The sequence below is a fragment of the Telmatherina bonti genome, assembly GCF_933228915.1.
Source record: "Telmatherina bonti genome assembly, chromosome: 23".
Taxonomy (NCBI): Eukaryota; Metazoa; Chordata; class Actinopteri; order Atheriniformes; family Telmatherinidae; genus Telmatherina; species Telmatherina bonti.
The window spans coordinates 6,930,629-6,953,942 of record NC_136632.1 but is presented as its reverse complement, the minus strand read 5'-3'; the positions used below and the strand labels follow the sequence as shown (position 1 = coordinate 6,953,942).

At 40.9% G+C, this 23,314-nt stretch overlaps 2 protein-coding genes across 2 annotated transcripts; both read right to left on the bottom strand.

The window, feature by feature from the left end:
* Positions 1-1,306: 1,306 nt before the first annotated feature.
* Positions 1,307-17,942, bottom strand: LOC306773419 (differentially expressed in FDCP 6 homolog; the record flags this gene model as incomplete). Its single annotated transcript, XM_079263221.1, has 12 exons — positions 1,307-1,598; positions 2,901-2,991; positions 3,065-3,254; positions 3,345-3,511; positions 4,332-4,439; positions 4,524-4,774; positions 9,258-9,366; positions 9,463-9,609; positions 9,713-9,943; positions 13,090-13,272; positions 17,017-17,157; positions 17,847-17,942. The coding sequence occupies 12 exons, from the start codon at positions 17,940-17,942 to the stop codon at positions 1,387-1,389; spliced, it is 1,926 nt and encodes a 641-aa protein (XP_079119347.1). The 3' UTR covers positions 1,307-1,386.
* A 3,354-nt stretch (positions 17,943-21,296) lies between these two features.
* Positions 21,297-22,382, bottom strand: LOC306773191 (tetraspanin-7-like; the record flags this gene model as incomplete). Its single annotated transcript, XM_079262936.1, has 1 exon — positions 21,297-22,382. The coding sequence occupies one exon, from the start codon at positions 22,380-22,382 to the stop codon at positions 21,297-21,299; it is 1,086 nt and encodes a 361-aa protein (XP_079119062.1).
* Positions 22,383-23,314: the final 932 nt, after the last annotated feature.

Genomic DNA, 23,314 nt, shown 5'->3' with positions numbered 1-23,314 from the left:
GTAATTTTATGATTCTTGCCAATTTTTAATAAAGGCTTTTTATTCAGTCCACTTTGAGTGCCTGGACCTGGATTTTCTCCATCTTTTGGATTCAGTCCTTTCTCTATGCTAATAGAAAACAAATTTTTATTTTTTCTAAATAAATAAATGAATAAATCCTGTGATGGCCTGGCGAGCTGTCCAGGGTGTACCCTGCCTGCCGGGATAGGGTCCATCTTCCCCGCGACCCTTCATCAAAATAATTGTTTAGGAAAATGGATGAATGAATATATGAATGAATGAACGAATAAATAAATAAAACAAAAAAATCCAAAACGTAATTTTTAGACACATTGAAACATTGGCATATCTTAAGAAAAATCTATATTCTAAAAATGTTCCATATATATCGGCAAACTCATAAAATTTGATATAACCATTTGATCATTTTCCTGATATTTTTATTTCTAAACTATTTAAGCTCAATAATTGAAAGAAGGTAAATAAATAGTCTCTTTAATTTTTGTTTACATAAGATTGTTAATGGATTTCCAAAAATATCACAGACTAAATAAATGTGATGTGAATAAACAATCTATATATTTAAAAGTTCCAGTGAAAGACATTTATTGCTCTATAATTACTCATAAGCTTTATTAATTATCAGTTGTTATCAGATCAGATTATGTCGTCAGATCTAAAATAAATGTTAGCATTTCTCAGCTGGATAAAAATAACTTTGTTTTTAAATTATTTCAACTAGTTATTATTGCTGATCTACGTAGATATACATGTGAAAAGTTAATACCAATATCTGTCTTCATATTAACTGCTCTGTCTTTACTTCACATTATGCATCAAAAGGAAAGTTTGGAACAAATTACGTATCTCATAACATTCGTCATGTTATTTCCTGTTTGCTTGATCATCAGTGAACAATAGAAACCCTACAATAAAACACAGCTAAATATCAACTCTGAGTTGATATTTAAGTAACTATTTTTGATCACTTCGTTTTCCTTCATATTGAGCATGAAACTATTTTATTTTGTTAAAGTAATAACAGAATGGAGGTCTTGGTACACACCAGAAGGACAATTTTTTTCTAATTTCAAGATATTTCATAGAGTGCGCTATAAAGGGTTAACTGTATAACAACAAAAATAACAAACATCATGCACAAAGTTTAAACCAGTAAACTTTATTAACAAAACTGTAAATCTCAGTGGATCTTGGATGTGTTTTCATTAAATCCTGATCTCTTTCCAACTTAGCGTGCAGCTTAAAATATAAATATGATAAATGTTTTACGTCAAATTGTCTTATTTTTCCCTGCTTCATTCTTAGTCATCCATCAACAAATGATTTCCTCTATCTCTTTTATACATCTAACTATCGTCATGGTGATCAGATTTGTCCGTTGGGTTTTCCATGTGATTCATCTGAGTCGTCTGACAGGTGGGTGGCCTCCATCTGCTCCTCCAGTCTCTCATGTTCGTGTCTTTGTATCTGGCTGTCCTCATCCACTTTAATCTTAAATCTGGAGATGAATTCGTTGCTGGCCAAAGCCCCCTCCTTTTTTGGACATGTGGTTTTTGACGTCAGTCTTTCTACACGGTCTACAAAGGAAACAAACAGAAACAAATAACCAAAAAAATAAAAACAATGCAAATATTATTAAGTTTTGTTTATGGGTCAGTTTGTGAGCAGAAAATAAGGAGAAAACAAAAACCATGAATAAGTTCAGAAGCATTTTAAATAGGTTTAGGATTCAGACACTTAAAAAAAGTGATTATTAAAGAGTCTTTCCCTTTTTATTACTGTTAAAATATCTTTGCTTAAAAAAAAAGCAAAAAAAAAAAAAAAAAAAGACTAGTTCTTTACAAAGTTATAAAATCAATATTTTTTCAGATTATAGAAAAATAATAAATTATTAATTTGATTGCTTCATAAACAGTGACATCTTGGTCTTAAAAGTTTGAAATAGAAAGAAAAGTAAATATTATTAAAAAGAAACAGATGGAGAACATGTTCAAACTTATTTGTAATTTTAGTTACATGACTGGGTTTGAAAAGAGCACCTTGGAGAAGAAGAGTCTCTCAGAAGTAAAAATCTGAGCTTCAAAAATCATAAATAAATACATAAATAAATTACTTAATTAAAATAGGTAACAAACAAGAACCAGCTAATCATCAGTTGTTGTTACTTTATGTTGGATCATTGTTAATATGGTCCAACAAGGATGGTGGTAGCTCAAGAGGAAGAGGAGTCATCTTTCAACCAGAAGGTCTGGAGACCTTCCAGGCTTCCCCCTGAAGTCCATTTATCACCATAATGCAGGTGCTTAGTTTAATTACGAATGAAAAGGAAAATGCAGCATTATTATTATTATTATTATTATTATTATTATTATTTTTATTTTTTTATCACCAGTGATTTCTGTGTCCTGACGTACAAAAGATATTCTTATCTAAACTATTTTATGGTCTGATCTTATAGTTCAACTTTTCTTATTTTCTTTTTCATTATTATTTTTGCAAGTATTTTTTTTTCATCATTTTATATTATCAAAAAATTAAAATAAAAAATATTTTTAAAAATTAACTTAAAAAATGTATACTCTGTATATTTGCAAGTTGAAGAAATTTTAACCTTTTTACTGAGTTTTCTGTAACAATTTCAGACATAAAACATTCTTGATGCTTTCCTTGTGGTGTTTTCCTAACACTAATCATGAATTTCAGAGTATCAAAGAGAATGCAGTGAAGGAGAAATTTCATTGCTTTTCTGAGGAAATAGCAAGAATTTGTTTTATCGTTGATATATCTGACATATGGCAACCTTGGCAAGGTCTCCATGATAAAAGTTTTAAACTCAATAGACTTCCTGCTTAAATAAAGGTGAATAAATAAATCAGCACCTCCAGGAGTTATAGGTGTCATCAGGCGGTTCAGCTGGACGTTCCAGTGCCGAACATACTGACTGGCATTCCTAAGCCTCTCCTGCACCTCCTGGAAAATCAAACAATTAGTGTCATTTTATTAGAAAAAACCTAAATGTCAAGCTGCACAGTTTCTCTGTCACCTCAAGGTGCTGATGACTCCTCTGGCGCGATGCCTGCAGATCCTGCAGCTCCTGAGAGGCTGAGTGGAGAGCTGAAGGAGCTTCCTCATCTGTGGAGACCTCCTGTGGAGGACTGAGTCTCTGCAGGACCCTCTGCTGCTCCTGGAGAAACTGAAACTGCTTCCTCTTCTCCTCTTCAGCTTCCAGCAACCTGGAGAAGGGATAAAAAAAAACAAAAAAAACAAAACTCAACTAAATTTAAATTCCTCAAATAAAATGAGCTTAAACCGTCTCGTGTTACCTCTCCAGCTCCTGTCTGGCTCTCTCCTCCTCCAGCCGAGCCTGGATCTCCATATTGAGTGCAGCTTCCAGTTTCTCCTGTGTCAGCTCCAGCTCCTGGATCCTTCTCTTCTGCTGCTCAGCTTTCCTTTCCTTCTCCTGCATCTCTGCCTCCATGCTCTCTCTCAACTGAACACGTACAAACACACACCGAGTAGAAAGAAGGAGCCATTTCTCCAACTTGTTTTATTTCAAAACACGTTGTCAGAGATCAGAGTTCATGAGATGGACGCCAAAAACCAATATCACAAGAGTTAGGAACACATGTTGCCATTTGTTCGTAGACTGCAGGCTTACTTGTGGTTCCTAGAGTCTCAAAGAGCCGAGCAGGAGGCAGAGCCTTTGGTTATCAGGCCCCTCTCTTTAAGCTCCCAGTTAGTGTTAGGGAAGCAGACACCCTCCCCACCTTTAAGACTAGGCTGAAGACTGTCCTATAGCTAGGGATGGTTAGCATCCCTTAGTTATGCTGCTATAGGTTTAGACTGCTGAGGGACATTTCCTGATACACTGAGCTTCTTTCTTTTTCTCTTTATCTCTTTCTTTTACACCCCCCCCAATAACAGTGTTGCATCATTAACATGTATGTCTCCTGTCTCAGCAGGTCTCCCTGGCCGGGAGTAGCAGTTCCTGTTGTCTGTTGTCTTTCTGTCCTCTTCCCCCCCACACAGCAGAGGCAGATGGCTGCCTGTCCTTGAGCCGGGTTCTGCCGGAGGTTAAAAGGAAGTTTTTTCCTTCCCACTGTCGCCAGTGTGCTTGCTCAGGATGGGAGATTGAGTTGGACTCAACTCAATCTGTTGGTTTCCTTATATAGGCTGTTATGAATTGGCCTTCATTATGTTTTCCCCCTCTGTCTGTAAAGCGTCTTGAGATGGCATTGCCGTGATTTGACGCTATATACATAAAGTTGAATTGAATTGAATTGAATTGAATTTCACAAACTTTTCCATACCATCTCAGCCTCTTTCAGCTGTCTCTCAAGCTTCATCTGCACCTCCTTCTGTTTCTTCCTCTCCTTCTCCTCTGCCTCCCTCCGGCGAGTTTCTAGTTCCCGAGCGTGCTGCGAAAAAGCAGATGTTTTATGCACAACACATTAATATTAATGTATAGTAACTGCCACTCAACCTGCTGACCCATATCCTACCTGAATGATGCTTTCAATCTCTAAATCCTGTTTGTCTTTCTCCATCTTTTCCATCCTCTCCATCTCTTGGGTGTTGATGTCATCTGATTGGCTGCTCCGGCTGCTCCGGCTGCTTCGGCTGCTGCAGCTGCTGCGGGCACTCTGGCTGCGCTCCCGGTGGACGCGTTCCCGCTGGACCCGCCTTTTCAGTTTGAGTTCATGGTGAAGAGACGACTTGCCCTCGCTGAGGAGACGGAGGGCTGTTTGAATGGCTGTAGTGGTGACGAGAACACATATACCTCTGTAAGCTCTGGGTAGTCAGAGCAACCGGAGGAGCTGACATACCCCACAAAGAAGTCACACTATGATATTTAGTTAGACCGACTTTAACTGTGATTATAGCTGCATTCGCTGCAGGATTATGTAGATATGCTTCTGTAACATTCATTTATTTGCTGATTTTTTCTCCAGGATCTTGTACTGATGATGGGAGAGCCCAACGGCTGCACAAACCCTTCTCCAGCACGTCCCAAATGACGTCTCCTGTTCCCTGAACCACTCCTTCACAATCTGAGCCCCATGAATCCTGGTGATGTCATCCTGAAATATGGCCGTGCCATCAGGAAAATGGAATAACCTGCTCAGTCAGTATATTGACGACCTCATTCTTTGGACTCATAATGTTTCTGAACCTCGACATGATCCTAGACCTGATCCTAGACCTGAACCTGGACCTGAACCTGGACCTGACCAACAGCAGAAACACCCAGAGCCCTCACCAAGCATGATGTCTGTATCTCTTCATCTACCTCTCTTCTTCCCCTGATGCTCTGGAACCGTGTCAATCTGGACTCATCAGGCTGTCCTCTAGTTCCAGATCAAGGCCTTCATAACCAACGCCCACTACTCCCAGTACCCCCCTACGCTCCCTCAGATGCAGCCAACCTGGCTCCTCCCAGAGCCAGCAGCACCCTCCCTCAGCCAAGCCAGCGCAAGTCCAGGTCTACTGGACAGCACCTCCCCCCTGCCCAAACCCCCTGACAAAGCCCTGGAAATAGAGGTGTGGGAAGACCCACTCGCCACTCCTCCCCTGCTAACGAATGATTGTAAGGTGTCTGTTAATTGCAATTAAAATTGAGGGGGGTAACCCCAAGGACCGCCCCCCAAAACTTGTCCATGGGTTGTCAGTGTTGTGAGGACTAAGTGTGATTAAAACTGATAGGTGAGTCGATACCTGGTACAGTGATCAAGACACCCTAGATGGCCTTTCTCACCACCGAGCACAATGTGCCCACCTCCCAACGCCCTGCCAGTGTGTGACAGAGAGAGGGGAAGGAGAGGGGTCCGGGGATTTTGGTCCAGAGGGAAGTGAGCTTCCCTCCAGAAGGTGAGCCGCCAGCGGTGTAGGAATCGCTGCACATTCCTGGAGCCCCAGAGGACCAGGACAAGCATCCACATCTTTACACATACAAGCCCACACACAAATTTTTAGCCCATCCTCCAAAATCATCCTCCAGATGTCTACATCCCACCCATACCCCTGTCACTCAAAAGTACCCCTACCCCCAAGCCCGCATCCCTGCCCCTCTCCTCTCTCCATTCTATCTCCACTATGTATCCCTCCCATAGACTGTATATAGAAAGATAAATGTAGCCTCTGTGACGTCACCCATAGGTTTCTAGAGAACTGAATTGAAGCTCAGTGGGTGGTTCTTACCATCGCCATCTTGGCAGGGGCATGCGCGGCGTCTCACCCGGAAAATACAAATATGGGCAAAGAGGTTGGGCTGAGGAGGGGGGCTGTGAGCATCATGGTGGATGATTGACATCTAGCGAACGCCGAGACTTCTGTAGCTAAGAGCTAACCGAGCTAACCAGAAGATAACAGGAGCTAACCATCTAACAGAGGTAAGCGGGCTAAAGCTAAGTCCCGTTGTTAACCGACTAAAAACTGCGGTTGTTCTATGTTCTTCTGACTTGAAGCAGGACATCGGGGAACCTGTCAATCAAAAGGACACGCCCCTAAATATGCCGAACTTCGAGATTAAATTACTGTTAAACGGGCGAGTTAGAAAAAAGTTCCCTCCCCCCACAGTTGTCATGAAGGTAAACCTGACCTATAAAGTTAAAATGGATTTTTGAAGCAAGCTGTAAACATGTTTATTTCTGCTGTGAAGTTGGTCTTTTTAACATGGGAGTCTATGAGGATTTGCTCTGTTTTGCAGCCCCTAGTGGATGAAGGAGGAAATGCAGTTTTATGCACTTCCGCATAGGCTTCACTTTTAACCACCGGAGGTTGTCGCTTGGTCCTCCACAACTCCTCACCTCTCTCTTCCCTTCCTAACCACTACCCCTCCACCCCGCCATACACACTTATCTCATACACACACCCCTATCCCCCACATGTGTCTACACACTCCCACACACCCCACCATACATGCACCACCACATTCTCCCATACACTCATGCTCCACCACACTCTCATACACACACTCCTACCAAGCCACACACTCATGCACCATCACACTCCCCTATAACACACACACACACACACACACACACACACACACACACACACACACACACACACACACACACACACACACACACACACAGGGGACCAGAAAGAACAAAATTCATCCAGCTGATGTTTTGAGGAGGCAGACATCATCTCATTACTGATGTGGTCTAAAAGGAAGTTTCTAAACTGAGTGATGCTTAAATTCTTTTTTTCCTTCCAGTTCATGAGAATATTTTTCTTTGCGATACAAAAGGCAGTCAGGCCTGAGGCAGGTATACTGTATTTTCTAAGCCCGTTAGCATTATTAAGAGGCTTGATCCAGAGAAGGTCCAACATGTCCTGTTTGTTTAGACTAATTCACTTTCACTTTGTTTTGGGATTGAAACATTGGGAAATACTTTTGTCTCGGGCTCGTTATTACTTTGTCCACGTTGCGAAGACACCTGCAGACTTTGTGCTTGTTCAGACATAAAAACCCCATCTGATATTCTGGACGTGCACGCCACGTTTCTTCAAGATCAGTTAGTTTTATACAGCCTGCTCCATGTTGAGTCAGAAAAACAAAACTTTTTTATTTTTTCCAGGTGAATGCAAGACGCTTCCGTATCAACTTGGTGCTGCGAATACAAACAGATTTTTTTTATTTTTGGGTACATACACGGTCAGCAAAGCACCGTCACATGTGATCACCTGAGTTGAGAATTTCTTGCATCATGAAGCATCTCTGGATGGAGGTGGAACTTCCTGTCATATCTTATTCATAAAATGATTGTCACCCATGCAGTAATTACCTAACGGGAGGCATTTACTATTTGCTTAGTGAAATCCAGACGTTGGCTTTACTTTGGATGGGTAGTTTACCCTTAATTAACAATAATAGGAGACATTCCTTCATAATCCAAGCAAATACTTCTTTTTTAAGCTTGAAGCGCAAACTCTTGTTAAAACAATAACACTGACCTCAGTTATCTATAACTGTTATTAAAAAATGTGTAAGTGAAACCACATAATGTGCTGCCTTCATATATCACCTGTGGGAGTGGAAAAGTTATCTCTGCTTTACACAACAGAACACATTTCTCCTTGAAGAAGCGCTGAATCATCTCACTGTCAAAAGACTCCCATTGTTGCAGTCTGTTAAAACCAAACGCAGGTAGAAGTAAATACATATTTATGAGCAGAAACAGTGGCTACAGTTACATGATGTTTTTTAATTCCGAATTAACATATTCTCCTTCGAGTTTACATGAAAATAATAATTCCAAATGAAGGTTTACATGAAACATGTCCTCACTTAATTCCTCTTTAAAGGCGAGTTGTGAAGGGTTCTGATTGGACAGAGGGTGACGTGACGTATGACGTAAACCGGAAATAAACAAAATTGGCTCCCTACTTCTCGTCTTTTTAGTAATAACTTGTAAAAACTACATAATAAGTACTAGTTTTGCTGCTATTTTTTATTATAAATGTGAAGTAGCAGCTCAACACGAGCATACTACTTCACTTTTTCATCAACTGAGAAGGAGAAGAAAAATAGACCACCGAAGAGGCAAAACAATGCGTGTCATCGGGACAGGACAAGGTAACGAGCATGCTCAGAACGACCCGAATTAACTTAGAGCGGAATGAAGGTTTACATGACAGAGGAAATAAATAGTTCAGAATTAAAATGCGAACAAACCAGCCACTTACATCGGAAATTGAAATTTGCAATAGGAATTAAGTGTTTACATAGTCGTTTTTCATCAGTTTAAGGCAGAATTAACTTTTATTCTGAATCAAACAGGAATTAAAACTCCCATGTAAACGTAGCAACTGTAGGTTGCATCTCAATCTCAACTCCTTTCATGCATCCGCACATAAAGAAGATAAAGATCGTTGCCATCTGACTGCAAACCCTAATTAAGTCTCTTTTTTAGCTTTAATGGCGCCATAATTCACCACGTAAATCTCATGCTTATAATCTTCTTTCAACCTCCCACTAAAAAGTACAGAAATGACTTCAGACTGATGCCAATGGACTTGTTGAAACTACCTTTCTGTTTGATAAGAGGGTGCATGGGGGGGCTTTGGCTTTCAAACTGAATATCATTCAACAAAACAGGAAATAACTGCTTGACAGAACAGAGATAGCAAAGCCGTAGAGCTGAGGTCACACACTGACACGCACTTCAAATGAGAAACTTTTATACTCAGTCACAGTTGTGTTGTTCCACTCGTGCACGCTAACGCACCTTGAGTCCACTCCACCTTCTGCCTCTGGTCAGACGCGCTCATCTCATAGGTTTTGTTGTGGGTTTTCACACATAACAGACAGCGCTTGCCCTCCTTATCTGGAAGAGGCTTAAAACAGAAGAAAGAGAGGAGTTAGAGGCTGAAGATGTGCTCAGCACACAGATGGGTGGATCAAAGGCCTGCCAAGGATGTTTCCTCACCAACCTCTATGACACAGCTCTTATCCAGCTGGATCTCCCCTCTTTTGTCTTTTAAGTCCTCGCTGACGTAGTATGACATGGAGGAAGGCTTCAACACAAACCAGCGCTCAGTCCAGTTCCTGCGCAGGTGCCCCTTCTTCCACATGTAACCCTGCAAAATTAGAAATACGTTTCAGACTAAAAAAAATAAAATAAAATTTAAAAAAAAAGTACAAGAGCCAGGAAACTTCCTGCGAGGATGCAAAGGGACTCACCCTCTTTAAGACATTGTGATACATCTCCAGAAACACCTCATCCAAAGCCAGGCTGAAAGCCTCGGCGCTGGTGACCCTCAGCAGTCGACCTGAGCTCATGTGCTCCAGGAAAGTCCACACAGAAATGCCCTCTTCCTGCACTACGGGGTCCTGGGATAATAAGTCCTCAATGGGCTTTCCATCCCACTCTTGGCTCATCGCTGTGGAGATTTTCTTGAGGAGATACTCCACCTTGAAGCATTAAAATATTTCCAGACAACATTACAAAAGGAGAAATAACAGAAGCAGATTAGTGCATGCATTGGGCTAACACGGGACTCTAGAAAGGGACGAGTGCAACTTTTCCTTGGTCGTACCGGAGCGCCTGACATATCCTAGGTCTGGTTAAAGGACTTTAATTATCTATCTGTGTGTTGTAAGTTTCCTCCTCCTTGGAGCCCAGAGAAAGTCGGGTCTGATCCATAATTGTACACTGTATCGTGTTTTAGTATGAAATTAAGACAGGCACATTTTAAACCGCCCGTTTGGTGACGAACGCAATCATGAGAATCACAGAAATTGGAATCAACTGTAAAACGTGAAACATGGTGGAATTTGCTCGTATGTGATTGTTAACTATTAACCCTCATTTTAGAGTTTTTCACCGTATCTGAGCCAAATGAAGCAGAAAACCTGGAGGAAAGCTGAAAGCTGGGTTTTGATCCTGTCTGTGGAACATCACCTAGTTCCAGAGTCTCCTCCAGACATTCAGCGGTAGCTTGGTTATAAAACTACAACACTGTGATGCAGCTGTGGAAAAACTGAAAGAGCTGCACCCGGTGAAGCATTAGAGAGAGAATATACTGACAAACGTTGTCAGAAAATGAGAGCAGTCTCTACCAAATTGTGGTGGAGCTGCAGCTGGAGAAGATCCTATGACATGTGATTGCAAAAGTACCAATATGAGAGGAGGCCGTGCATTTAAAAAAGAAGAGAAACAAGAAACAGGAGAATAAGAAACACCCCGTGTGTTTCTGGCTGTGTGTGCAGCTGTAAATCTGATGTAAATTCATTTATTTACTCATTTTCTGAACTGCTGAATCCCATTAAGGGTTGTGGGGAACTGGAGCCTATCCCAGCAAGAGTGCTGGTACACCCTCGACAGGCCACCAGTGCATTGCAGGGCTGGGGTACCCAGAGAGAACCCACACACACACACACACACACACACACACACACACACACACACACACACACACACACACACACACACACACACAGAACAGCAAAGGCCACTGTTGGAAACTCCCCCCAGTTGAGGCTCAAACTGGGGACGTTCGTACTGTGCTGTGCAACCCAAAAGGAGATATCGTCCACAAAATTCAGTCAAACTGGGTATTACTGGGAAAAGGATTAAATGTGAATCCAGGGAATAAAAAATGTCCAGAAGCTGCTGAACCTCAGGAGTCATTTTACTTCGAAATGTTTCGTTACATTCAGTTCAGTGAAGCTGCATTTTAAGTTTCTTTTTTTTTTTAAATATTATTTTCTTCTTTACAGCTTCAAGTAAAGAAATATAATTATATTTCACTATAATTTAAATAAGCATTAATGTATGTGTGTAATGATCAAAAAAGGATCCATAAAACGTATTTAAATGTCTCCCATTAATATTTAACCCGACAGTTTTTGGTGCTCCTGTCACTTAATAGCTCAGTCGTCTGCAGGGGGAGCATGAAGCGAAGATTGGCCTGTTCGTGTATATGTGTGTGAATGCGTATGTACATGCGTTTATATAAATGAATACATATGGGTGTATAAGTATATGTTTATGCAAATGTATGTTTTTTTTTTCTTTCTTTCTCTATCTCTCTCTTTTCCTCTCTCTCTATGAGGTGTTTTCTTTCTCTTTCCCTTTGTCTTTCTGTCTCTCTTCTGTCTTCTCCGGTCTGGTCCAGCAGTAGAAACTCTGTATTACAATTATACAAAATAAATAAAGATATAACCATAGACTGTATATAAAGAGATGGACGGAGCCTCCGTGACGTCACCCATAGGTTTCTGAAGAGCTGAATTGAAGCTCGGTGGGCGGTTCCTACCGTCGCCATCTTTTCAGCGTCATGCGTGTCGTCTCGCCCGGAAAATACAAATATGGGCAAAGAGGCGGAGCTGAGAGGGGGGCTGTCAGCGTTATGGTGGATGATTGACATTGAGCAAACTCCGAGATTTCTGTAGCTAAGAGCTAACCGAGCTAACCCAGAGATAACAGGAGCTAACCAGCTAACGGAGGTAAGCGGGCTAAAGCTAAGTCAAGTTATAAACCGGCTAAAAACCGCGGTTGTTCTGACCTTCGTTCTTCTGACTTGAAGCAGGAGATCAGTACCTGTCAATCAAAAGGACCCGCCCCTAAATATGCCGAACTCGGAGATTAAACTACTTTTAAATGGGCGACTTTGAAAAAAATTCCCTCCCCCCACAGTTGTCATGAAGGTAAACCTGACCGATTAAACCTAAAATGGATTTTTGAACCAGGCTGTAAACATGTTTATTTCTGCCGCGAAGTTGGTCTTTTTAACATGGGAGTCTATGGGGGTTCGCTCTGTTTTGGAGCCCCTAGTGGAGGAAGGGGGGACTGCAGTTTTATAAACTTCCGCATAGGCTTTACTTTTAACCGCCGGAGGTCGCCACTTGGATATAACATAAGAATCCAGAAAATCAAGGGGATCATCATAACAGTAATGCTCCCCTTGGCAAAGTAAATTTGCTCAGCAGAACACAGCATCCAGACCATCATTCTGCTTGCTTAAATGCTGGACAAAACACGAATTTAAAAAAAAAAAAAAAGTATTCAAATGAGCTGCTGAAAAAATTGCCAAAATTTGTAGTGCACCTAATTTTTTTGCTGGTGCATGCATATTAAAAAGTTAGGCACACCAGTGCAACCAGTGCTAAAAGTTAGCGTTGAACGCTGTGAACAAACTGAACTGGATCATACTCACACAGGAAAGTTACTGCGTTGATTGCATAGAAGTTTATTTTCGTCTCTGACTTACAGGAAACCAAGAGTATTATGGAGGAAATGCAGGAAGGAAACGCCTCATTAACTTGCGGATGATTTTTTATGCTGTGATAAAATTTAAAGCCACCTCACTTTGTCAGAACACTCACTTTCCAAAGCAAGATAACATTTAATCTTTGCTGTGTTGTAAAGACAGTCACATGTTCCAGCGACTGTCTTTATTAGTCTGAAAATATGTTTTGGTGAATTATTTACCTAATTTTTGTACCAATTTTAAATTTGACCCCTTTCTCTTGCCATATTCTTTCAAAGTGATGACTGTTTTTACATTTATAACAAAAGTCCCATGAATTAATTTCCTCCACAGGCTCCAGCTTACCTCGTCTACGATCATCACCAGTGGATAGCGGTCCTCAGACAGGAGGTTGAATAAACAGAAGAGCTTGAAACAGTTTTTCTCTGATAGCTGCGCTCCCCGCGGCACCCCCTTGAAGTTCTTTTTCATGGTCATCATCCAGCACAGGTCATCAAACTTCTCTTTGTCAAACATGCCCTCTTTCACCTGGAAACACAGCAGAATGCTCCTGTTCAGCCTGAAGCTACACCACAGTTAACTAAAACCACATTACAGGTGTTAAAAGTTAGACTATTTCTTTAGTTAAATTCATATTCTGACTCATGGAGACATTTATCTCATGCCGAGGTTAAACCTAAATGAACTTTTGTTCACATTATACCAAGAAAATGTTTGGAACTTTTCATGTTTAAAAAAAACTAGACAGAAACTGTGAATAAACCAGTAAATACTTGTAAAAACGCTACTCAACATACACATATTAAAAGTAATGGGTTTCCATGAAGCAAATTAATGGGTAATTTTGCAGAATTTAACAAAAAGCTGTGGGATATGCTGAATTTAATTTGGGTGTTATGGGGCAGGAAAACACCTGAAACCTGCAGGACACTTGAGATTCCTGCCATGAAGGAAGAAAAAAACTCTCTCTCAGTCCAAACATGATCTGCAGGATCATGAGAACCAGGAGGTTTTGATATAATGATTTAACACCAGGAGACAGATGTGCTAAAAAGAGCAAAAAGAGGAAGGTGGATTTTTTTATTAAGTTTCTTATTAGAAATTTAAAGAATTATTTGCCGCCTTTCTCTCGGGGCCTCACATTATCAAGCAGATTTAATTAAATGTATTATCTGGATGAGCTGCATTCGCACAGGCAAGATAAAAAAAAAAAAAAAAAAAGTAAAACTAAATAAAAAGAGAAAAAAAACACATTTCATTACAAGTTCACTGGATGGTACAATTAATGAATGTACCATTTGTGTTATAATGATGCTACAAAGGCTTAGCTTCATGCTAATTATGCATCAAGATGGCAAAAGGAAAAGTTCTGTTTTCAGAAACACACATTTGATTCATTGATTGGTGTGAAGAAGCAGCAGATATCTACATCATCTGATGGAGGAAAATAGATTCCTGATCTGATTTTACTGAGCTGTAAAATGAACACAAATAATGGTAAAAGCTCCATGTATCTCCAAACCGTCTTCATTTATCTGATAAAGTCTTGGGCTTCATGCTGGGCTGGACACGAGGACAACATGTACATGAGCGCGATGCCACCCAGAAGAATGATGAGAAATCTCAATTTGGGCATATCTCTGCGATAGAATAAGCGACTGAACTTGCTACATGAACTGTGCAAACAGGAGCAGCACACAAACACTCCTACTTTCACATGTGGGACTTTAGCGAAGCCCATAGCTGGAATTTTTAAAAACCAGAAGTTCTGGAGGAAAGATATGGCTTCAGTCTTCCTAGCAGACCAGATGCAGACCTCTGCCCGGCAGGAGAGGCTCATTGTGGGATGAGAATCGTCACACCAGTGGACCACCGCCTCTCCTGATGAAGATAATTAGGGCAAAAACCACCTGATCCTCCTCATTTATGATGTCTGAGCGTTTTCTTCATCTCAACTTTAGGCGACAGAGTGACATAAAACTAAAATCAAATAAAAAACCTGACATTAATTTAGATTTATCTTCCAACCTGATTACACTTCAATATACACACATAATTAGAAGATTAATACCCTGGTTTCACTTCCACATTTACAAACGGAGATATATGTTTTTTTTAAAGGGTAGAGAAGCAAATCACCATCATCATCAGGGAACTCATCCTCTTTATGGATATTCACTCATGATTACAAATTGTAATCACACCATCACCGTCTGATGGAAAATGGCACAGTGAATTATTTTACATTGGATCTTTACAGTTATTGTAGTGACATTACATTTTGTTTATTAATCTAAAGGGGAATTGGAGCGTGCAGCAGCAGCTATATAAGTACTAGAGGCGGGATGAAAAAAAAATGATTCACATAAAAATCGTGATTTTTCTTTGTTTTACAATTTTTAAACTTATTTTTTTTCTTTTGGCTTATAAATATTTTTTTTTCCAATTTCAAATGTTTACATGTTTTTATGCCAGATGGGAAAAAAAGTTGCAGCTTTTCTCCAGCAGAGGGCAAAATGTTTCTCTTCGGCTGTCTCATAACGTGACGTTATATCCGCGTTGGAAAAGTCGTAAACAGAAGATGGAGAATGGCGAACAACAAATCCTCCACCATCACATTTTAAGTCTGAAGTGTGGAAACACGTCACAATTAGCCCTGCTTCTTTCCACTTTGCTGCTAAGCCACACCCCTCATTGGTTACCTGGCCTCACCTGCCACCTGTTCATCATCAGTTCAGCCTGTATACCTGCAGCGTCCACCATCACTCACTGCCAGATTGTCGTTGCCTTCATGCCTGACCTTCCAGCACTCTTTCCGGTGCTGCCGACCTTATCTGCTCCTGACTACTGCCTTTTGTCTTGCCTTTGGAATCTGCACCCCACCATCTTCTGGACTCTATTCTGGAGGACCAGCACCTTTAAGTTCATGGTTTTCTTCTCCGACACCACCTATACTTCTCAGCTGCTCAGTTGACCTGGAGGACGTTACTCTGCTTGGTACGCTGGGAACCAGAGTTCAGCTCCAACACTAAACAGTCTCCTCAAAGTGATTCTAAAAAAGATTGTTGATTTGCCTGGATCTCCTGTGCTGCTTTCAAGAACTGTTTACCCAAGTCTCTGGTGCTGCTTTTGGTTCCATTTGCTACCCATTACAGACACATTTTGGGTTTTTTTTTTTTGCTTTGAAGGGAAAATCAGAGCACATATTGAAGGGGCATAGGGGCAGGAAAATCGAATTGAAAAATCAAAAATCTGGATTTTTTGTTTCACAATTTTAAAATTGATTTTTTTTTTTTTTTGTTGAAAAATTGATTTTTTAAATTCAATTAAATAAAATGAATCCACTATGATAATTTTGTCATTTTTATTGGTTTCATTGATATTCTTACTTTTCTTGCAAGCTGCAGAATGATGGTCTGGCTACTGTGCTGTTTTTTCTAAATGAAATCAAGAAAAATTACTAGCAAAAAAAGTTTTATAATTTTTTTTGTTTGTTTGTTTGTTTGTTTTAAATTAAAAAAAATCAGCAAAATCAAAGCATTTTGAGAATCGCAATTTAAATCGAATCGGCAACCAAAAAAATCGGAATTAAATCGAGACAAAAGCGTATCATCACAGCCCTAGTAATGCACATGTTGCGTACTGCAGCAACACGACTAACGTTACTGTCAGGATGGCAAGACGCCATCCTGACGTAAACGCAGAGCTAACAGCCAAACGTAGCGCAGCAGCAAGCCAACAGGAAATCTGGCTCGTGATATTGTCTGTAAACCTGGTCTTCATGTTCATCATGTGTTTAAAAAGCAAACTAAACATCAGCAATGCTGAGGAATCGCAATTTAAATCAAATCGGCACCCAAAAAAATCTAATGGAGAGAAAAGCAAATCATCCCAGCCCTAATAAATACAAAACCAAAAAGGCATGCTAGAATAAAAATCTTACAAAAACATGTCGTCATGGCACACAACAGCTGGTAAAAAATGTGTCTAATGTAAACAGAACAAAGATGCCATCATGTCTACAGATTTCAACTGAAGGGAAAGTGAGTGAACTTGTCATCTGGATGTAGGAGAAACATGCAGATTACCTGATTTAAAAAGATAATAGGTCAGTAAGTGGTGTGATAAACTATCGTAGCGGGTTGGGGGACTGCAGGAGAAACTGAAAATCTTTGTAATTCTAGTGTTAAATCTCTCAAAAAGACTGCTTTAGAGCAAAACTGTGGTTATTTATTGCTACTAAAGTGTGGGGCATCTTTACGTCAGCTGTACCTTATCCAGTATATATTTGTTGAGATAGGGCATGTAGCCATGATTGGACACTGGCCCATCATCATCATCCTGGAAGTGCTCCTCCAGGGCCACTGGATCATGTGGGATGTTCAGCACTGTGTACAGGTTGTGAGAAAGCACCTGTGGAGGAAACACAGACACACATTGGTCATTTTTAAAAGGTTAAACCTACTTATTTATAGTCTCACGGAAGCTTCGGCACACTCCCTTGTTTCTTCATATGGCCACAAACACACACACACACACACACACTGACACACACACACGAGCAGGCTTTTTCTCCTCAGCATGTCAAGACAGCTTTCTGCCATTTCCCTGGATTCCTCTGAAGGAAGGAGGCATGTAGGGACTGGCTGGATATGCAACATCACAAACTTACAGAAGTTAACTAAGGGAGAAAGATGACAGAACAAGATGCCGTCTTTAACTTTACAACCCTAAAAGCAGTGCTGGGTTATGTTTCTGGCCCACATGACAAAGTTGGACTTTGAGCTTGGAGCAGAAATTGATCTAAAACCTGACTTCAGTCTGAGAAGCCCGGTGAGAGAAGACTTTAAGCGTCTGAAATATGTGGATTTCTGTGCAAGCTTTCAAGACTTCTGGGTGTTAACTCCTCCAGACGTTGCTTCATAAAGCAGAACACAAAATTAAGCAAGCCCTACTTATCATCTCCGATTTGTTTTCTGTTATTTAAATATGAAAAATAAAGAAAAGTAAGTGACAAACCCATAAATCCACGGTTTCAGGCTGTCTCTGTGTCCCCTGTGAGGCTCTGTCTCAGTTTCCTGACCTGAAAACGGCTCGCTTACCTTCAGCTGCGACTTGGACACTTTTCCGCACTGCTCCACGTCCAGCGATGTGAAAGCGTACCAGATGGATTTGAGGAGTTCGGATTTTAGGTCCATTTTGGAGACCGCCTTGCGCTCAACAGAGCTACATTTCCAAGCGACGCGCAGCGGCTTTTACGCAGCGACGGGCGAGCGAGCAGTGGTGGGAAGAATTACCAAACACAATGTGGGGCAGAGCACAAAGTACAGTGGAAACCAAAGGGCCTAAAGCAGTCCTAAGTAGGGCAGACTTAAAGAGGCGGAGAGTGGAGATAGGCATGGAATTCCTTTCATGAACACACGACTCTCTGTCAATTTTACAATTTCAAGATAAAAGACATCCCAGACATTTTTAAACATGTTTTCCCCCCTTTTTTTGTCTGTTCATGTACTTTCACGAACTTGCAGATGACCAAATGTGGACCAAATGTGGAGGATTTATGGAAAATTACAATCACGTTCCAAGTTAATCTCCAAGTTTAAGACTTTCTTCCAGACAGCAGGATGGTTAAATAAAGTTCTACATGTGAAAATAAAAAAAGAAGTTTTTTTTTTCTGTTTTCAGAAAGACAGTTTGGTTAGAGCGCAGAGACACACCCATTCAGCCTAAGGCAATGTTTCATTATGCAGACTCAAACTAGAAGTTCAAGGACGCCACAACATGGTGCATTTTGATATTTACACAAAAAATAAATATTGTATTCATCTTATTCTTGTTCATATTCATACTGGTATTATTATTCTTATTATTATTATTTATATAGACATGACATATATTAATGTTCAGTGATTAGAAATAAAATTTAGAATTATGTTTATTTTATCTACTATATATTTAGTCCAACTACATTACATGTTTTGTCTGTGCCAAAATACTTTTCAAGCACACAATAAGCCCCTTTGTGGTCTCCTTTCCTTCATAAAGGGTTGCTCAGGTGGCTTTTTAATCTGTCATGAAGCGACTGGAAACTGGACATGTGGCCTCACCTCTGGAAAACGAGGTCAAACATTGACAGGGTAAGGCTGTAATACATAATGTAGGCTAATCAATAGTCTGATGAGATCATGAAAGAGATTTTCTTTGTTTTGAGGTCACGGCACAAAATCTGTATCTCTACACATCAATAAATGTAGAGTTTGTTTAGATTGCCTATATTTGCTTTTATATGTGTATAAAATTTTGAATGAAAATATGAAATGTTTGTTCTTGTTGTCCAGTAGTTCAACGCTCCTTCCCAGAGCTAATCACAGTGGTCTCAGGTGGAAGGTAGAAATGAGGTGTCATTCAGTGGGTTGTAATTCTGATTTACCAGGCCGCATGTCTGGACGAGGCTTGACTTCTGATTACAATTCAAACTTACACCACACTTTACTTAGAAATAAAACATAAAGTTGTTTCAGAAGGTCTACAATATACCAGAATGGTAAAACCTGACACTTTTTGGGATGAGGGAATTATTTTTTTATTTAAAAGACAGGCAGTAAAATCCCAGAAATGCATCACAAGATATTTATTAGACATTTGCCTAAAACCAAAGTGGCCTAGTAGGAGTTGTTTCCCTGTTTGCATGGACAAACTAACCTTGGATTATAAGGATAATGCCGCCATTCATGCATTTAATATATTCAAGGGCAGCAGACCGTGACATTTGCAGTCTCAGTGTCTAATCAATAACCTGAATTAAAGCAAAGATTTTTCTGTTATAGCTGACAGATATAGTTTACAATCTCAGTCATGCTGATACACAATGACGATAGATTATACACCACTGAATGTGCAATGTATTATATTATACAGGAGCAATTTACAATAAAAATGGAAGGAGAGCTGTTTAATATGTGGATGAAAGGAAGGCTAATACTAATGGCTTCTTATCATTTCACATGTTCATATGAAAAAGATTTCTCCAACTTTCCAGGTTTCTCTGGTCATGGGGTGTAAACAATCTGCATCATGCAGTATATACCTAAAATCCAGATATGTGCTTCAGAACATGAACATCTGTAAAAAAAAAAAATAGTTTGAAAGTTGGCCAGTAAAAGTTACTGCTGTCTGCCAGCTTTCCAAACAGAACTAAATACCAGACAGTGATATTTTAAGCTCTTTTTAAAAGCACCATTATTGGAAACCATCGTTTCTGTGATGGGAAAAGTTTATAATGGAGACGGAAACATCAGCCAGACTAAATAACCCAAACTGCTGGTGGACTACAGTGCATTCGGTGCTACCTTAAAGGGGAAAAGCCTACACATCACTAACTATTAACATATTCACTCATGCTTTCATTTAAAACAAACTTTAAACAATTCATACAGTTAAATAAGACAGGAAGTCTTGTCGTACGGGTACCTATTCACAAAAGCTGTTCAGTCTGTTGACGTGGTACGCATGCAAGTCGCAGTAACCATTTATACAGGTTAAGACCTGTGAGTGTATACAGCTGCAAGTCGTAAGCTGCCCAAAGTTGTATTGTTCTTAAGGGTTTTCAAAATAAAATTCACATCTTTGTAGTTTAATATCAAGTCATCAAAATGTTTTGGCATTATAATGACTCAACTCCAGCAGACCAGAAGAGATAATTTGGGCCATGTATGGTACTATCTCATTTTCAGGTGCATAAACTTACCAGATTTGTATCTTTCTCACCAGAAATGAGTACATTTTGTTCCCAATATGGCTGAAACTTACCTGTTCTCAGTTTGGATTGTTCCAAATTCACATAATCAACACCTGACTGAATACTACAGTCTATCAAAGCTGGCCAAAGGTGCGCCATTTGTACCAAAACTCTGTCTCAGTTGGCTCAATTTACCATGAAAATAAGCTGTTTCTCATTAAATAAACTTAAAATTTCCTCTCGGTCCTCTTGTTTTATATACAGACATGGAGCTTGTACTGTTCTCTTCAAGAACCTGACATCTAAATGGCTGTCATTCATGTGAAAGTAGCTCTAGGTAACTTTCTGACCTTAAAAACATGCATCTCTGACTTGTTGTGATGGTGCAGAGACATTTTTCATGTACCTTCCTGGAGCTGTTACATGATAGGAATGTACAGCAAATTGTACAGGAATGTGCAGCGTCACAAGGCTAACAAACATACAATAGAAACTAAATGTCAGTGCATTTTGAACGTACACCGTGGCTGATTCATTGAAAAGAACACATTATCAGAGGAAGAGAGGAAAGGAGAGAGAGACAGAGCAATAAATAAAGCAAAACATCAGACTGCTGGAGCGAGCGCAGGGAAGAGACAGGATGCAAGATGGATGCTAAATTTGCAATCGTTAAGGTTCTGTAGTGCATCTTTAAATTAATATAAACCCCTATTTGCAACTAAATTACACTCAGATAGCCTCAATTATTCCAAATTATTTTTGTCAATGAATCCCTAATCTCTTGAGTAGCTACACTAAATGTTCAGATTGACTCTTAATGCGCCACGACTCGTCCATGTTGTCTTGGTGCCAGCTTATTGGCCAATAGACAAGCGAGGGCAATGCCTCCGATCTGTGTGAAGGCTAACCCCAACACAGTGGCAGCGATGTGGAAGACATTGTCGTTGACCAAGCTGAAGACTTTTCGGAAGCAGCCGTGGGGATGGATTCCTGCGGCAGCTACTCCTTCAATGTCATCTGACAGAAGCGGCCGATTCCGGCAACCTTTCCGCCTCACACAGCAGCTGTCTGGAAGAGACACCGAAGTCCCGTTCTCAATGGGAAGGAAGGTCATGTGTTGGATAGCCCAGTCCGAGGAGAGCCAGTCACGCCAACCCTCAGCTCCACAACACTCCAAGGCCCTCTGCAGGCTGTCTAGGGCATCGGCACGGCCTTCGTCCTCTGTGTAGCCTGCCACCGCCCGCTGTAGACCGCTACGAAATCCTCCTGCTATGTCTTCACGGTAGAAGAGACCAGAGAGTCCAGCTGCTAAACCGGCTACAAGCGCAGCAAGCTGAAAGAACCCATAAGCCCTCAACAAACACGGCAGGTTGGCAGCCACTCCAAGACAACCCAGAAAGCCCCAGGCGGTGACAGCGGCACCTGTGGACAGGAGGATCAGCGGGGCATTGGGGTAGCGATTGGCAGATAGCATCATGTAGTCTGCCAGGGAGATCTGAGCCCAAACGCCAAGGGTAAAGAGAGCTAAGCCAGCTGCCCAGAACAGGCAGCTGAAAGCCAGTAGACACAGACGTAGCAGGTGCATGACTCCCACTGGGCGACAGCAGCGTGGGGTAGCACCCACAGGTGGAGGAGCAGGGGGAGCCAGGGAGGCCTCTGAGCACACCGACAAGGAAAGACACTGCTGCAGCTGGAGCTGCTCGTCCTGCTCCTGATATGGAGATAGCAGGTACCCAGGGATGGCAGAAGGTCGTCGAGGAAGCGGAGGAGGAGTGAGCAGGTTGATCCCCCTTGGAGAAGAAAGTCGTCGCACAGCTAGCTGTTCACGCTCCCAGTCCAAAGCTTGTCTGCTGGGACTTGGCCTGGCAGACAATGAGTCGTAAGGCAATGCAGAGCTCATGGTCCCGGCTCAGGGTTTATCTACTCCCCTCTCCCTCTTTTACACTCTTCCCCCTTTGTCTTCCCTCCTCTATCAGAGCCTTCACTTCTGTCTTCCTGCAACACACACTCCTCCTCCCTCTTCTTTATGACTGGTTATTAATCCGCCACCAAGAACAGCAATGCCAACTGGACTGTAAATCACATTAATGGCCTCGCATTTGTTGTTATCTGGATCCACAGATGCCGTATTTATCCATTTATTTGGGAAGTTATTTCCACCTGCATGGTCACCAATGCTCCGAAGTCTTCCGCTAAGAGTTGCATCCCGACATCTGTCTGCTCGGCGCTGCCCGTCACTCCGGTCAGGTGACTGCAGAGGGAGAATCCACCAATGCACACCCTCCCTCGGTGTGGAGGAGGCATCCCTTTCAGCTTTACTAGTTTCCATTTGTAGAATAAATGAGCCAAGGGAAAATAACCATGTCGGCACAACCCTGAGCTGAAAAAGAGCAACACAACACAAAACACAAGCGGTTACAAATAAAATATTTTTTTGCTTGTATTTTCTGGATTCTTTTTTTTTTTTTTTTTTTTTTTTTTTAATGATCTTTAGTTTGGTAAATTGTTTTTTTTTTTTTCTTGTTTGTCCTCCTTTAAAACTGTGTTTTTGACTCATTTTGCCACCATGATTTGCCTTGCAGCATCTCCATGTTGTAAACCACATTTCACAACTCTCTGAAACCTAGCGGATCACCTGACAGCTGCTATTTGCTTTATCGCACAGGAACATGTGATAGCAACTGGGCATCAACACTTTGGATGCACATCGTGACTGATTTTGCAAAAGAAATCAAAAAGGACTTCATGGGAGGAAGAGGTAAAAAAAAAAAAAGGGAGAAAGTAACAGAGCAAGCACAAGTCAGCTTTATTGTGACTTTTACTGGCTGGATG